Source organism: Salmo salar, chromosome ssa15, assembly GCF_905237065.1.
Source record: "Salmo salar chromosome ssa15, Ssal_v3.1, whole genome shotgun sequence".
Lineage (NCBI taxonomy): Eukaryota > Metazoa > Chordata > Actinopteri > Salmoniformes > Salmonidae > Salmo > Salmo salar.
The window spans coordinates 43,128,388-43,146,363 of NC_059456.1; the positions used below are offsets into that span (position 1 = coordinate 43,128,388).

The 17,976-nt window shown below is 43.2% G+C and overlaps 1 protein-coding gene across 3 annotated transcripts; it reads right to left on the reverse strand.

Annotated features, from left to right (window-relative positions):
- Window positions 1-2,251: 2,251 nt before the first annotated feature.
- On the reverse strand, window positions 2,252-17,719 carry LOC106571478 (fasciculation and elongation protein zeta-2). Of its 3 annotated transcripts, none has more exons than XM_014144638.2 (9): window positions 17,187-17,719; window positions 14,391-14,499; window positions 12,944-13,057; window positions 12,665-12,803; window positions 12,072-12,337; window positions 11,404-11,484; window positions 8,861-8,936; window positions 8,662-8,727; window positions 2,252-5,000 (listed from the first exon to the last, which is right to left on the reverse strand). In XM_014144638.2, the coding sequence occupies exons 1-9, from the start codon at window positions 17,489-17,491 to the stop codon at window positions 4,984-4,986; spliced, it is 1,173 nt and encodes a 390-aa protein (XP_014000113.1). In that variant the 5' UTR covers window positions 17,492-17,719; the 3' UTR covers window positions 2,252-4,983. The 3 variants fall into 3 exon arrangements, with proteins under 3 accessions (XP_014000113.1, XP_014000112.1, XP_014000114.1); XM_014144637.2 differs by having other exon boundaries at window positions 12,944-13,060; window positions 17,187-17,716; XM_014144639.2 differs by lacking the exon at window positions 11,404-11,484 and having other exon boundaries at window positions 12,944-13,060; window positions 17,187-17,713.
- Between the last annotated feature and the right edge of the window lie 257 nt (window positions 17,720-17,976).

Genomic DNA, 17,976 nt, shown 5'->3' on the forward strand with positions numbered 1-17,976 from the left:
AACAAGTGCGTCTCCAGTTACCTGGTTATCTCCTCTCTCTCTCTTTCTCTGTGTGATCACCTTTCTAAGAAAGAGTGTTGACTTGGGCCCATTACCTTGAGCTGTAGCCCCTAGAACTCAGAGTAAGCCTGGGAGACAAAGGCATTTACTGATAAAGAGACCATTAGTACACAGAAAGAAACAGCTATATAAAGACGATAAGTAGGTTTGTCCCAGACGCGATAGTGGCGGGTGCATGACGTCTTTAGGATTGAAGAATCAGACAGCAAGTTGGATATTATTCCCAATTAAACAGGTTCAACTGCTGTACACTTGTGTTGCCTCCCTTCCTCTTACCCATCCCTCTCCCCCTCTAGATCAAGTGGAGCCCACTCCTCCCGGTGGGGAGTGGGCGGAGCGGGGTAACGGGGACGGGTCTCTTTTCTACAGGGAGCTGTGGTTCATTGTGCTGATGACAGGGGTAGCCCTGGTGGTTTTAGCTATTGTTCTGGGGATCATCCTGCACAAGGCCCTGAAAAGAACCCCCTTTACTAGAGAGCGCCCCCCTCTGGTGGCCCTGCCCATGCAGAAGAGGAGCCCCATGGTCGTGTATCCCCCCAGCGACTCCTACCTGGTGAGACGGCCCAACTGGGTATGTGGGAACATCCTATGAAAGAGATGGGTCATTCAACTTAAATGATGCATTCACTTTCATAGCATATACAAATTAACTTTATTCAGATGAGTTTGCATACAACATGGTGGAATATTTTATCTCAGATGGGGTTTATTCGGACTATCTCAGTGGAAAACATGAGATATGTGTCAAATGTCTCCCTCTGTAACACATTCTCTCTCCTCTCTCAGTTTGACACGGTGCCCAACACAACAAGCTCCTCCAACAGTGTCACACTCAAAGGGTTCACCATGCACATGGAGGTTAGAGACCAGGCAGGCACAGGGAGAATCTCAATTGCATACTCCCCGTGTCCTCTCTCCTCCTTCTCAACACCCAGTTGACGAGAAAGCCAAAGGTTCCTCCCCTTTGATCTTCTCCTCCAATGGGTTTTGAGGAGAAGACACTAGGAATGTGCAATTGAAATTCTCCCGCAGACACATACACATCTATTTTGGACAATGGTAACTTGCTGCCTTGTCTCCTATCTGTGCCCCAAGGGAGTGGAGGACAGTAAGTTTTGGGCAGGTGGTGACGCCCCTCCGGAGGGTGAGCTGGGTATCCTTAACGTGTCCAGCCTCCACGTCTCCGCTATCCATGGCTCTGCCCACTCCCAGAATTCTCTGAGGCGCAGCGTGAGCCAGATGATGGACAGGAAGTCGCTGACAGGGGAGGAGGAAGTGTGGGACTCTCACATTCAAGGCCACGACAGCGGGATGGTGAGACACCCCGAAATCTAGGCCCTGCTTAGAGGACATTTCTTCCTTGTTTGTTTATTATTAACTCCTCCTTTCTCCCCCTCCCTCTTTCCATCCATCATCCTTCTTTCACCAGTTTATGGAGGACGAGGAGTTTGTCGACACTATTAAAGGCTTCAGCACGGTGCGGAAGGAACACACCATGTTTACCGACACTAACCTGTGACCTGCTGTGACCTTTGAACTCCACCCCTCACCTTGTCAAGTCAGACAGGTCGACTGGAGGGGCAGCCCCTCACAAAGGGAGGTCGGAGGGGTACACAAAGCAAGCCATAGACATTCACTAATAACATCCTATTTGACTATGACTGCAACCGACCTACCAAACAGCACTCTTGGGTTAAATAAAAATGGAATACAAAAAATAAAAGTGCAAATATGACAAACTGAAGATAATCTAAGAAAAGGACTTGTCTTGCGAGCCAGGCAATGAGATCATAATTCAGGGACAGAAATGTCGCCATGAAAGAGAAGACTCCCGATGAGGTAGAGAGATAAACAGTTTCACTGAGAGAAGAACATTTCCCTGTTTCAATGAGCAGTAAAGGCATCCATTTATATTGAAATTTGTTTTGGGATTTCTTATAGCTACACTGACCTAAAATACAAAGAGAACAGTGTTTTTCATTTTATATAAACATATTTGTATATTGACTTGCTGTTGCTCTGAATGTAAGAATGCCTTTTGATAAGTCGCTGCACAATTTCTGTGTACAGATTGTATCTAATAAAAGTGTGTACCAATTTATTTTTGATTGTAACTTATGAGTAAAAAGGTGATTTAATACCAACTATTGATCATGGATGCACCCTACAAACCAATAGCATGACACCAAAGTATAGTCAACATATCATTTTATTTGAAATGAGCTCCAAATGCAATTCAAGCCCAAAAAGTTTGAACCACTAGTCAATAATATGGTTACAAAACAAACACACTTACCGAATAAATTAATGTACTGTAGTACCACATGACAACAAGACAAGTAAACATAAAAAAAACCAAATGGGGGAAGAAGTATAGTGCATTAAAAATAAATGAGTAGATATATACAAAATTTCAGGCATTTACAAAGGCAGCCTTTTTTGTTGCTTGTGTTTATATAAATATAATTCTCTTAAGTGTGGATATACGCTGATATGTTTGCTAAAATAGAGGGACCAGGCAACGAGGGGCAGAGCTTCAGAGTCAATAACCTCCTCTGATCTCCGTGACAACGCCATGCCGCTCCAAGACAACCCAAATTATACTACTCAATTTGACTCCAGTTTCAAGGAGTCCAAACCCCACCCAAGCTAGTATACATTTCAGTTCGGCTTAACTTTCTCATTGCAATGTGGTTCAATGCTAAGGATTCCTTTAGTGTGACATTATTGCTTACCATTCATTTGATTTATCTGAAGTAAAAGTAGATACAAATGCATGCAGCACATGCTAGGGGTTGTGAATGCTTTTGAAGCTTGCTACAATTGAAAGAGGTCTGCTGGCTTCCCTTACTGAAGAAATGTCCCTTTGGAGACATTCAACTGAAACCCATTACCTCGTCACGACACTTTGATCCAGGGAAAAGGTTCCATTAGACACCATGATTCGACTTCTAATAGTGAGGACAGAACTGGCACTACCGTGGACTTCTTACCTGGGATGTCTAGTTGCTGTCTATAGGTGTCAGGCGGCTTCTAAATACTTCGTCCAGCAGTTACTACAACAGTAGTTTTACTATAGAGCTACTACACGCTGATGCTACAACAACCACTTAGCTAGGTCTTCAGGTTCTAGCCTATACTTATGAGTAGCCTTATCAATCACTGATGTTATTATACTACTACTCAGGCCTAGGACTGACAAAACCTACTACATGGCTACTCAAGCTGCAGGATGCTGGGATTGCTAATGTTAAAACATTATCCCCCAAGCATGGAGTAACAACATCGGCACTCTTCATCCTAACGCAATCCATAATCCCCTACTACTGTGGAACCACTGCTCCGCGTGTAGAGTAGTGATAGATTGGACCTGATCGGTTTGTGTGCGACTGCAATTATTGTGCACTGAGCTTAGTTACCTGCTGACGATTTGACAGGATTGTGGCGTACCAAGCATAGCGTTGCTATGACAGATAGTGCTGATGAAGGTTGGCGGTTGTGGATGTAGACAAGAGGTTTTTTGAAATGTTGGTGTTTGAAGGATCTTTCCTGTCTTTGAACAGAAAACTCCCTACCTCCATTACATTGTCTCCATAAGTACATACAACGATTTAGTGTTCTACTACTGTTGCTACATCCACTGGACAACAGATCACTGACTGGTTACGTCATCACTTGATCCTCAACACAACATCAAAGAGTTATTGGTTTTAAAAACAACATGGTAGGATCAACTCACAGCAATTTCACCATTATTTCAACATCCTAATATTAATGTTATATCCATTGAAATACTCAAATAACCATGAACTTTCAGTACATACTAAGAGGTGAGGTATGAGGCAGGCAAGTTTACAGGGTGATGTCATAATGTAACATGTCACTAGGAGGGGTCAGAGGTTGACAGCTATTGTTTACATAACAATGGTGATGTCATAAAGATGTCATAATAAGTGGCCACATTACTGGCAGCAAAAAGTCCCTAATTTCTCTGAAACTACCGAAAAATTAAAAGCTGTACAAGCTTGTTCTTTCGGGTTACCTTCTAACTTCTGTCATTATTTTTTCCCTTTTTCAAAAAGTTATCACTTAAAAATACATCTTCTATTTGTGCAATTTCACATTGTAGTATACAAAATAATGATTTATAACATTTCACTGGTGTAGCTCCCTAATCCTATGTACCAGCATGCAAAGACACACTGACAGGGTTTATGAAACGTAAAAGAGAAGGAAAAAAAAAAAACAAGGCTTCTGAATCCCACTAATACCATAGTCTGTCAATCATTAATTGCTCTGACCCATAGGATGTCTCTGATAAAGTGGAGAGCTCCGATTGGACTTCATGACTGATCCCACCCATAGACGTTCAAGAAGCCTTATTTGCCCATCCCTCCTATATACCCCTGTCAGAGGGCACTGGCCAGTCTAACAGAAGAAAGCTGCATTCCAACGGTCAAGTGACTTCTCCTTGTCTCCTCACCCTATTTCTTACTGATGTGAAAAGACAGGCCGGTGAATGTAGAGACAGGAATTAGTTTTTCCTCTCAAGTTCTTTTACATTAGTGCAAACAGAGGATAGGAAATAAGTACAGAAAGCCACTTTAGACAATGGAGAGTAATACTGCCAACAGGCTAACAGAGACTAACATGCAGAGAAGACAAAACGAATGTGAGATTATAGCATTAGAACATTAAAAACACACTTAAAAATTACACGTAAAAAGGTAAGGTAAAACATCATGTATTAAAATGTGAATCTCATAAGTCAAGGGAAAAGAGGTGGGGGGGGGGGGACTCCAACAGGAAGAGTCCACCTTAGAGGGGTGGGGGGGGCTCTCCTTCCATTGGTAGGTTCCAGAAATCTGCAGCTCCTGAGTGTTCTGTCAGAATGTTCTAGAACAGGGTGCTCCTCCACTAGGTCTATGTGGGACACAGCACTGCAGGGACAAGAATACACAGAAAACAGCTGTCAACCAATAAATGATCCACCAAATGAAAATGTGCGTATAAGAGGATTCATCGCACAGGGAGGAGAGCAACTAAGAAGGGATGAGAGGTCTGCGAAAGAGAAAGAAGAGAGTGATTCACTTAGGTGGACAGGACAGCATTCACGTGAACAACTCTATAGTGCTAGAAGCTTGGCAGGAAGTGGGAGTGAGCAAGAGTGTGAGAGTCTAAGAGGGAGTGCGTGTAAGACAGAGGGTAAGAGAGTGTACACTATAGTCACAAGCACGGCAGAGTATACAGCACAAACCCATTGAAGGGTGTCGTCTGGAAGGAGGTGTGTGAGAGGGCTCTTGACACTGGGTGGGTAGATAAATATATATATCGATCTATCTATATCGATCTCATGACGTTGGCCTGTGGGTAAGGTTTATGACCCCCCCCATAAATACCTTTCTCCCTTCCCTCTCTCTCTGTCTCTACTGAAGGACTCTTGAATAGCCCTTGTTAAACATAGAAAGTCTGGGAACATCAAACAAGTGGGGGGAAAGGAACCATATTTCGGTAATAGAACCAGTTGAAAATATGCGTTGGTATTTAATGTATATGATGTCAGTTCGGTTGTCATCTGAGACATGACTGATGACAGGACGACAAACTGTATCTGGGAAAGTCTACACATTATAGTTATCAGATTCACATGGAATTGTTGTGCAATTTAAAAGCAATTTAAATGAAACTATTTGTGAAAAGATTAAATGTAATTTTAGCTTCCAAATGAGAGAAAATTGGGTCTTCATAAGGTTAGAGCCCTGCTCAATCAGTGGCCCGCCCCTGTGAAGAGACATGGGTTATAAACTATGAAACACACCCTTCTCTCCCTCCACTATATAAGCCCTTGACGAAAATGTAACCTCCTGTTCAGAGGACGATGGTCCATACGTTAAAAAGGACTAACATGTCAACTACAGAACTAAGCCAACCTCAGCGTGTGCTTTGGTTGTGAATGGTATGAACTTTGAACTCTTATTCACTAAAGAAGTGAGTCATCCTCGCCGTTGAGTTAGCAACAGCAGCTGTAAACGTGGGCTAGGAAAGGATGGACGACGTATCCAGTCTAACACACAACGAAGATACTACAACGTAACCAATTTACCACCAGAGACATTCTTCCGAGGACAGGAAGTTCTGTCGGCCAACACGGCCAGCATCTACGACCAACCTACCGAAGCGCAGCTCAGAGTAAATATTTATTGCATTTTCCTTTTCCAAATGGGCGGTAATTTAGAATGCATAAGATACTGTATTTACGAAAGCTTAGCTTCTCCCTTTGTTCCTCAGTCTTCCCGCTCTTTCATTCAAGCCCAACCCCCTCTCTTTGTGTAACAAGCCATCATACAGGTTCTGTCCACCAGGGACGTTTTCTGTATGACATAATTTGCATTCTGTGTATATGTAATTCTGTGTGATTAGTTAGGTATTTAGTAAATAAATAATTAAACCCAATTTTGTATTGCTGATTCAACTTGTTAGCCAGGGTTTGTGAAGATAACCAAGAATTTACAACTTTCAGATGAGACTGAAATAAGGTGACGATTAATATTGACTGCTATTGATGTAAAATATTACTAGGTCTTTAACCTGTTAGGGCTAGGGGGCAGCATTTGCACGTCTGGATAAAAAAATGTACCCGATTTAATCTGGTTACTAATCCTACCCAGTAACTAGAATATGCATATACTTATTATATATGGATAGAAAACACTCTAAAGTTTCTAAAACTGTTTGAATGGTGTCTGTGAGTATAACAGAACTCATTTGGCAGGCAAAACCCTGAGACATTTTCTGACAGGAAGTGGATACCTGATGTGTTGTATTGACTTTAAACCTATCCCATTGAAAAACACAGGGGCTGAGGAATATTTTGGCACTTCCTATTGCTTCCACTAGATGTCACCAGCCTTTACAAAGTGTTTTGAGTCTTCTGGAGGGAGATCTGACCGAACAAGAGCCATGGAACGATGATGTCCCATTAGACACCTGGCGCGAGTTCATGTTGGGTACCCTCATTCCAATACGTTATAAAAGAGTATGCATTCGTCCACCTTGAATATTATTCATGTTCTGGTTAAAAAAGGCCCTAATGATTTATGCTATACAACGTTTGACATGTTTGAACGAACGGAAATATATTTTTTCCCCTCGTTCATGACGAGAAGTCCGGCTGGCTTAGATCATGTGCTAACAAGACGGAGATTTTTGGACATAAATGATGAGCTTTTTTGAACAAAACTACATTCGTTATGGACCTGTGATACCTGGAAGTGACATCTGATGAAGAGAATCAAAGGTAATGGATTATTTACATAGTATTTTCGATTTTAGATCTCCCCAACATGACGTCTAGTCTGTATCGCAACGCGTATTTTTCTGGGCGCAGTGCTCAGATTATTGCAAAGTGTGATTTCCCAGTAAGGTTATTTTTAAATCTGGCAAGTTGATTGCGTTCAAGAGATGTAAATCTATAATTCTTTAAATGACAATATAATATTTTACCAATGTTTTCTAATTTTAATTATTTAATTTGTGACGCTGACTTGACTGCCGGTTATTGGAGGGAAACGATTTCCTCAACATCAATGCCATACTAAAAACGCTGTTTTTGGATATAAATATGAACTTGATAGAACTAAAAATGCATGCATTGTCTAACATAATGTCCTAGGAGTGTCATCTGATGGAGATTGTAAAAGGTTAGTGCATCATTTTAGCTGGTTTTATGGTTTTGGTGACCCTGTCTTTGACTTGACAAAACATTACACACAACTCTTGTAAATGTACTGTCCTAACATACTCTAAATTTATGCTTTCGCCGTAAAACCTTTTTGAAATCGTAAAACGTGGTTAGATTAAGGAGATGTTTATCTTTCAAAGGGTGTAAAATAGTTGTATGTTTGAAAAATTTGAATTTTGACATTTATTTGGATTCAAATTTGCCGCTCTTGAAATGCACCTGCTGTTGATGGAGTGCACCACGGGTGGCACGCTAGCGTCCCACCTAGCCCATAGAGGTTAAGAGTTTATTCGGAAGATAACAGCTCTATAAACACTCTTTCGTGGTGCCCCGACTTTCTAGTTAATTACATTTACATGATTAGCTTAATTAGGTAATATTGATTTTATAGCATAGCTTAAATATTGATTTTATAGCATAAAGAAAGAAAGAAAGAAAGAAAGAAAGAAAGAAACACACACACACGTCTGTGATTGTGTGAGTCTGTGTGCCTCACAAACCTCCACGTCCAGCTCTCTCATACCAGAGCTAGCGAGAGAACAGCGCAGAAGAGGCGAGAGACAAGGAGGGTAAAGGTCAAGATGGAATGCCCAGAACAACCTTGCAGGCCTAGTATGACACTTCAGGGAACAAAGTACACACTGGAAGTAGACCCTCCTAACAAAATGTCCTAACCCTTGTGTCCTGCAGTATGTTTCTCGGGCACCTGGTGGTAGTGAGACTGTCAATCTGGACAAAAGCGCTGTTTTGAATGGGAGTAATATTTCCTCAAAGGAATTGTGTACCTTTGAGAATGTACTTCGCCATGTGTGGTCTTTTGAATAGGAGTAAAAGTTTTGTAACTGGTAGAGAATGAGTACCTTTGAGGATGTAGTCTGTTAGGAGGCTGGGTACCTTCTCACTGTCCTCCCTCATGGCATGCAAAACTGCAGGGAACAGGCATAAAAGTGATTTGGGAGTGAATATTATGGTTATAACACAGCTATTCTGGCATTACAGTTCAACTTTCATGGTGACTTGCTAGTTGACAGGCAAGTGTGGTTTGCGAGCAATACTCACTCTTAGTGAGGATCTGAAGGTCTTCCACAGAGGGGGAGCCAGCCTTCTTCTCATAGGGGATAACTGTGGTCAGATACTGAGAGAAAGGGAAACACGTCACAAACACAGAACTAGAGGAGAGGGAGGGAGTACAAGACACAGGAGAGAGGGAAGGCAGAGGATAGAGGGGGGATGAAAAAGGAAAAGGTTTAACACAAAGAAGAGGGAGAAAAAAAACTGCACCATGATACAAGAGAAACTGAGAATTATGGGAATAATTACTAATAAAAAGACAAACAGGAAGAAAAAAAACTCATAACAGGTATGTACACTCAGTGGACAGTTTATTAGGTACACCACCCCGTTCACAAAAATGGTTTGCTCCTACAGACAGTGAGTCACGTTGCCGTGGCGTGTTATATAAAGCAGGCAGACAGACATCCAGTTACTGTTCCATTGAACGTTAGAAATGGGCAAAACGAGTGGCCTAAGTGACTGAGCGTGGTATGATCGTTGGAGCCCGGCACACTGGTTCCAGTACTTCAGAAACGGCCGATGAGAGAGGTTGAAGGAGAATGGCAAGAATCGTGCAAGCTAACATGCAGGCCACAAACCGTCAATTAACGGCACAGTACAACAGTGGTGTGCAGAACAGCCTCTCGGAACGCACAACTCGTCGATCCTTGTCTTGGATGGTTTATTGCAGCAGACAACCACACCGGGTTCCAATCATATCAGCTAAAAACAAGAATAAGCGGCCCGAGTGGGCGTACGATCACAAACATTGGACAATTGAGGAGTGGAAAAACGTCACCCGGTCTGACAAATCCCGTTTTTTGTTGCGTCATGATGGAAGAGTCAGGATTTGGCGTAAGCAGCATGAGTCCATGGCCGCATACTACCTGATGTCAACGGTACAGGCTGGTGGTCTAATGGTGTGGGGAATGTTTTCCTGGCTCACGTTGGGTCCCTTGATACCAATTGAGCAACGTTTGAACGCCACACCTTGTAGAATCCATGCCCTGAAGAATTTAGGCTGTTCTGGAGGCAGGGGGGTCCGACCGGGTACTATATGGGTGTACCTAATAAGCTGGCCACTTGGCGTATATTTCAACACTACAAACCACTTAAGAACTCGAGTATAAAACCGTACCATCACCATTTGTATTTGCCTGACTACTCAAACTGAATTCTTCCGCTGCTCTATCGTTCGCTACATACTTCAGTCTGCCATCGTTGAAGTCATGTGTAGTGAGGTCAAAATGGTGTAGTGTGTAGTGAGGTACAAAACAAAGTCATCAGCGATTGGATCATCTCTAACCAATCAGAGTATCAAAGCCAATGACACATTTTCAAAACCTAGCTTTACTCGTGTGTTCTGGCTCTTGCCCAACCCATCGGTTTCTGGGACCAATCAGAATGGTTAGAATGTGTTTGCGTTCTAGAAATCGTCAGGGAGACACTCAGATCCAGACTCATTGCGGAGTAGAAACTAACTTCCGTGGGCGTGGCGTATCATTTGGCCAGAGCAAGGATTTTGGGTAGCCAGGCAATACTTGCATTTGTTCCAAGTCAAGAAACAGATTATTTGTGAGAGCGAGAGAGTCATTGGTCATCTGAGCCAATAATGACAGAGTAAGTTGTGACTGGTTGGTGCGTGGTTGTAGATGAGTGAGTGAGTTAAGGCCATTGGTAAGATTTAGCTTGGTGGGAGACAGTTGGGCATTATGCTGCGTTCATGTGCCATCAGAGTTATCAGAAGCTCCTAGTGCTCCCAGAAGCTCCTGAATGACCCTCCAAGTCAGAATTACAAGTGGGAAACTCAGAATATGTTGTTACCCGAGTTGCGACGTTTCACCACTGACCTTTTGCCTTTTCAACCAAGAGATGTCAACAAATCAGTTTGACATTTACAACCTTATCAATATGGAGAATGTAACTAGTTTGACCATATGGCAATGTTATGCAAGCTAGCTAACTTTATTATTAGCAATGTACAATCTTATTGGTTAAAGAATTGTTCCGACTTCAAAAAGGCACGTGAGCATGTCGGACTTACGACTTCCCATTTCCCACGAGCACACCCATAGTAATAGGAGGACGCTTGTTTGCAGGAAATAAGGAGCACGCTATTGGATGACTCAGCATCAAGTTCCTGCCAATCTCAAGACACAAAGCTCAGTTCAACAAACAGGACCACCCATACGTAAAAATGTATGCATGCACGACTAAGTTGCTTTGGATAAAACAGTCTGCGAAATGGCATATATTATTATATATTACAGGAAAATCATAGGAAACAAAAAAGAGACAAAAAGAGAAGAATATGAAAGGAGAGCTGCTTAATTTGTATTTGATGGACACAGAATGAGCCAGAGGATAAGACAGCAGAGGGCTTAAGAAATAGTTTTTAAAAAACTGATAGAAAAACTGAAAAAGAAAGATGGTAAAATAAAGAGGACATGTTGAGAACACAGTAGCAGCAAAAGCTGTAGAGAAAAGAACTGTCAAATGTTGGGGGGAAAACTGAAAAAGAGGACATGTAGCTAGAGAGAGAGGGGCACCTGTTTGTCCCCTCCTGTGCTGCCGAAAGTTTGACGGAGGCCGTTCTGAATGACAGTGGAGAGTCCCTCCATAGTGAAGAGCTAGAAGGAGGAAGCGGAAGGAGGGAGAGAGAGAGATAAAACTACCAAAGAATGAGAAACCCTCCAAAAAGACATGAGCACTCCAGAGAGGGGTATAGAGCTGGATTCAACCCTCCATCGTTTTAGGTTCTGAAAAGGACAGATTCTCCACACGGAAGTACAACAGTTCAGAATGGACAAAAACAATGGCAGGGTGAAGTCAGACCGCCAGGCTGCTTTATTTGACAGTCCTGTTTTCAGCTGGCATTTACTAAGACATGTCAAAATGTCACCATGTACATAGGAACTAGCTGGAAAATAGCTGACGGTATTATAAAGCGTAAGGGCAGAGAGACACAACAGGGTCTGCATCTGCAGGGTGAGTGTGGCAGGAGTTAGTACAGCCCTGCAGGGTGTGTTTTGTTGCTTTTCCATGCATGTGCATCCCCCCCCCACACAGTTTCCAGTGCATGCATCTTCCCTTGTGGTGCGTGTATGAATGAGGGAGCGTACACAACACACATATCTATACGCGCATGTCTGCATCACAACGTGCATTATATGGATTTCAATGTATACAATACTATGTATGCATCTGTCTCTCTCACCGTCCCAGGAACGTGTGTCCTGTCTGCCCTCGGAGCGCTGCCTGTGGGCCTGGTCTTCTTCTTCTGGCGGAGCAGCTCGCGGTGCTCCTTCTGCCGGTTCTGCACGTCGATGAGCAGCGAGATGAAGCTGTTCTTCACCTCCTTCTCAAAGTCCAGCTCGTCCCTCAGGGCCAGGGCCTGGATCAGCTCCTCACTGTAGCGCCTGATGGCCGTCTCCACCTCCTCCAAGGCCTCGCTCAGCTCGGAGACCGACAGACGATGCAGGCCTGACAGACGACGCAGAACAAACATACCAACACATACTTAAACAGGGCTTGACAAATCACATCTACACATGGGGGGGGGGGGTAATCGCATACTAACATACACAAATGTTTTGCATTAAGTCTTGATTTGATGTGCATTAACAAGTCACATAACAAACATGCAGCAATTGCTGTCCAGTTGTATCTAATGTCTGTTACGTAACAATGCTACTGTGAACCTGTATCTGCTGTCCAGTTGTATACATGTACGGGTTGTGCAATGTAGCTGCAAGGAGCTGTTAACACTTGAGTTGTTAGGGATTTAGATGAGAGTTAAGAGTAACTCACGGTCCTCATAGCTGGTGTTGGAGCTGGAACGTTTGAGGTTGCTGAGGTCTTGGGAGAGCATGGACAGGTCTGACTGGGACGGGCTCTCATCCTCTGGGTCTGGAGACTCTTCCATCAGCTCCTCAATCTCCTCGATCACCTGCAACAAACAAACACATACACACAGGGTTATGTGTTACGGGTGTGGCTTTGTAAGTACGAGTATGTGTGTAAAGTGTATTTGAGACGTGAGAGAAAGAGAGAGCGATTGTCTCTCTGTGTGTGTGTGTGTGTGTGTACCTGCTCGACGGTGAAGAGTGGCTCGTCGTTGATGCAGGACACGATGATGGAGTGCATGTCCATCTGTTCCCTCAGCTCCTCATCATCAGACAGGTCAAGAGGCATGTTGTCCAGCTTCTGTCCATCACAGAGAGAGGGAGCAGAGAAACAGAGACAGATGGATGGAGAGAGAGCAAAAATTGGGGATGCAGTCAGCTTGGCTTACTGTAGGTTCGGGAGGTGCTAGGGCGATATATAATTCATTCTAGCACGATATTCCAAGTGCCTGTATTTTTCGTTTTTATAAGCGTTTATGTCCACTTGTTTTCATGTTGTCTTTTTGGTCTCGTCTCCTTCGCTCCTTCTGCGCAGTGCATCTTCCCATTTACACACACACACACGCCAAGCCCCTCCCAAAAATGAGAGATCCCTTGTTCCTCTCTGACAAGCGGGTTCAACTTGAAATTTGCATTTGAGGTTTGGTCCAACAGAATGGGTCATATGGACACCGAAACACACGGAGACATTATTTTACTGTAATAGAGAAGTAACCATCTAACAATATCCTTTTTATGTCTCTACTCCTCAAATTGCACACAGAGCAGACACTACTAAAACAGGAATATCAATAAACGTTGCTTTGGGAAATGTATGTTCAGTTTGTCGTGCGTGGCATTGCGTTAACACGTACCACTAGCAGCATTTTAGCCAAAGACTGTTATACTAGCGGTCTATTCTGTGTTTTATACATCTGCAATAAGCATAAAACACAATTCTACAAGGAATTGTCATCTTGTTCTCATTCTGAGAAATAAGGTAGGGCACTTGATTTCAACATGTGAACAAAGTGGACAGGCTGGCATGCTGTTCAAACAGTTGGAGACGCAAGGGTGTGTTCATAACAACTCAACTGTTCTACCTTGTTAGCTAGAAAATAGATCCAAGTTGGCTACATTTGAAATATAAAACTTAGCTGGCTAGTCACTAGCACGTAGGCTTGTGCTTGAGAGATGGTTTATGAGACCAGTATACATTTTCTATAATGCCTGCTACAAGAAGTCATTATTAGTGAATGTGCATTATGTACAGTTCTGGTCAAATTTGTAACAAAAAGGAATTTTCATAGACTTGAATGCCAGATCATGTATTATTGCAAAAAAAGCAGGTGAAACTATTTTGATTAAATTATTAGTGGGTCCTGTAGTTTTGGAAGGCTTATATTAATCCTAGGTACAATTTCACAAGCCTTCAATTCATTACATTATTGCTGACTGTTTGAAATGCAGTGTATTTGACCTTTAAAAATTGTACAACAAAGCTTATTTCGAGAAGAAAAAATAAATCTATATTTTTTAAACTAGAGATATATATTGTTTGAAAAAAAATCTAGATATGATTTTTTGGCCATATATTTAAGCCCTAGGAGGTGCAGACTGTGTGTATGTGTGTGTGTGTGCGCGCGTCTTACCCCCTGCTCACAGAGGTTGAGAGTGGGGAGATGCAGGGAGCGAATGTGTGAGGTCTTCCAGTCCACTGGCATCACATTGCCGTAGTTATCGGTCAGAGCATTCCACATGCTGAGGGAGGGAGAGAGAGGGAAAGAAAGGTGAAAGAGGAATATGGTGAGGGGAATGAAGAGAATGAGACGGTGACGAGAGAAGAGTAAGTGGGGGAGAATTAATGGAGAACAATGTGAGGTCGAAAGAGGGTGAGAAACAAGGAAGGGAGGAAGAAAGAGAACATTTTCATTCACAGCACAAAAAAACCTGTCCACACTGACACATCATTAGTTGGCAGTAGTTTGTCATCCTCTTTTCTCACCAGCCACCCACACACCACTTCTCTCTGTCTTTGACACAGCTCGCAATTCTCTGCCCGCTGCTAACAGCACAGGAATCTAGCATTTCTCAATGCCAAATGCATTGTCCAAGTCTTTTCTTATAAAGGGCTCTGCTTTATGCTACAGGAAAATACAGAATACATTTTCATGGACCTTTCTTCCATTTTGTACATTGATACCGCTACACAATTGGAGTGAGCATGTGCTGCGAGGAAGAAAATATGTTTTGCGTAAGATACATGCGAGTATGAGTGTGTGCGTCTGTCTGACCCTGACTGCTGCGAGCAATGTGAGGATAGGCATTGTGAACCCACACGTCAGAAAGGCTTTGCATCAGAGAGATTGCTGCCCACACACTCCAATGAATAGACATGTGTTATTCGCATAACCCCACTCTCTCCCTCGCTCTCTCACTAACACAGCATTATTACCATTAACAACACACAGTTTCGGTATAGGTTCCCTAAAAATGGGGCAATGCCGGCAGGAACCGCTTTGGCTCAGTGTCTGTGTCACCCTTTGATCATGGCATTGCTATTCTCAACAACACACACACACACACACACACACACACACACACACACACACACACACACCCTGCATAAAACAAGCCTCTCTGTGCCCAGTGGGTCTATGTAGCTTCAAGAGTAGTTCTGGTTCTGTCCTCCTATGCCAAGGGAAGTTGATCCTGAAACTTTCCCCAAAAGCACATTAGGGAATATAAAACACACACACTCCTTCCTGTCATCCTCGCTGCGTGTCTCTGCATGGAGCTAGGCCATTAGCCAGCTACAGAGCTAGTTAGGAGGCAAGGCATGTCCTCCAAATGGGCATTCACTCATGAAAGGTCTCCGCTGCCCTCAGTGCACTGCTCTTTCTATCCAAACTCCCCCCCTCCACTTCCCTCACACACACATCCTCCTCACCCTGGTCCTAATAGTGGCACTGCAAAACTAGGTCTGTGTGTACTGTGTATAGATGTTCTCTGTGTGTGTGTGTGTATTTATGCGTAAATTCAATTCGCTCTTTCCCTGGAAATTGATATTATGACCAAAGCGGAGCTGACATCGTCAAGGTTGTATCTGTATTGAGTGAGACAGCCCAGGAGACCATATTAGGGAGATGACACTGGCTGTACTGTAGTCGGAGCATGCTGATGAGTCATACATAGACCAACATCACAGGCTAACAGATCCTCTGCCATCTCCACAAGTCTTTATTATAGTGATAGCCAAGCTACCTTTGTTATAGCATGTGTTACTTAAGCAATAAGGCCCGAGGGGGTGTGGTATATGGCTAATATACCACGGCTAAAGGCTGTTATTACACAACGCATCCCGGAGTGCCTGGATACAGCCCTTTGCCGTGGTATATTGGCCATATACCACAAACCCTGAGGTGCTTGATTGCCATTATAAACTGGTTACCAATGTAATTAGAACAGTAAAAACAAATTTGTCATACCGGTGGTATATGGTCTGATATACCACGTCTTTCAGCCAAATCAGCATTCAGGGCTCGAACCACCTGGTTTATAATATTATAAAGACGCCCATTCTAAGACAACAGGGATTGTTTAGTGCAGGCCTACATATGGGAGCGCATTTCATTGTAAAAGGGTACAGTGTTTCCCCCAAGATTCTTTGGACCTGACTCAAGAGCAACATACAAGGCTGCCAAAATCAAAAGACACGATCTCGGGGTGTGCTATAGAGCAAGTTGAGGGGTGAAGAGGAGGGTTGAGCTCAGATGTCCTCTACAGATCACTGGTTTTATAAACGCTGTCCATCACATCATCTGAGCTGAAGCGTGCCCTTTCAATAACAATTACAAAGATGTACCTCGATGTATGCGTTTTCATTTGTTTAAATGTCACAATGACGATGTGGTTCATCAGCAGTGCGTCAATAGAAAACAGCCCAGACTCCTGTCTGTCCTGGGTTTAGACAGACTCATGACTTGAAAGTCAGTATTCAGTACAATAACTAGCTACAGTGCCGGAATTAGGAAAATTCATTACAGTGCACATAGCTAATGCACGAGACACAGGTAGTCTAATATTTTGAAGTCACTTGTGTGTTTAGGAAATCATGCAATGCAAATATCAAGTTGTTTACCAACTAAAGTTGGGTAGCTAGCTACATTGAAAACACAGGTCAGTTAATGTTATAGCTAAGTGCTAGAAACAATACACAAATGTAACATTTTGAAGGCTCTTGTCTTGAAGTCCTGATTTTCTTAAGTTACCTTTACGTGTCACGTGCATTCAACACAACCGTGGCTATCTAGCAAACAACCCTGTTGTTTAAATGGCTAGCTAGCAGCAGGCTAACCTTGGCAATGGTAGGCTGACTAACTAGTTTAGCAAAAACAGATGTTAGGTTAACCATGCTAAAGTAATAAAGTAACACAATTCACACTCACTCGTCGTCCTTGAGGAAATTATCTTCTGTGATAGGTTTAATGGGGGCTATATTTTCAGTTTCAGTGTTGTAATTTCGGAAGCAAACTGTCAGCTTCTCATCGAAGTCGTGGACAAGGTCCTCCATTGATTTGAAGCTGCATATCTCCCCCGAGAAGCTGTTGTCGATGTCCGAGAAATCCTCCACCAGGCCCGTGTCAGCCACGTTCGAGTTCAGCTGGTCCAGTCGGTTCGGCGACCCTGAGGCCGCCTTGAATTCGTTGAAATCCTGCCAGTCTTCATCGAAGTGGGCTAACGGCGCCGCCATGACTACCGCAGGGACTCGGTTAGGCTGCCCTACCCCTGGATGGTGCTCTATCCTCGGCTATAACGAATGTGCCACTGATGAACATGGAGAAGACTTCGTGAAGAAGAAGCTAGTGGTCTCTGCTGACGTCACGCGTGGCGGGTATCCCTCCCTCTCTTACATTTTAGTCATTTAGCAGACGCTCTTATCCAGAGCGACTTACAGTAGTGAATGCATACATTTAATTTCATACCTTTTTTTTCCTGTGCTGGCCCCCCGTGGGAATCGAACCCACAACCCTGGCGTTGCAAACACCATGCCCTACCAACTGAGCTACAGGGAAGGCTCTTCTTCTTCGATAGAAGAGCAAAACAAACACGGGGGGGGGTATTTTTTTCAACATTTTATTATAGTGTTAGACTGTTTTAAACTATGCAATTGTATTCTTTAATCTTCATGTGACTGTGGTCAGTAGCTTGCCTTACAGGATTCTTAGTTAAAATGCA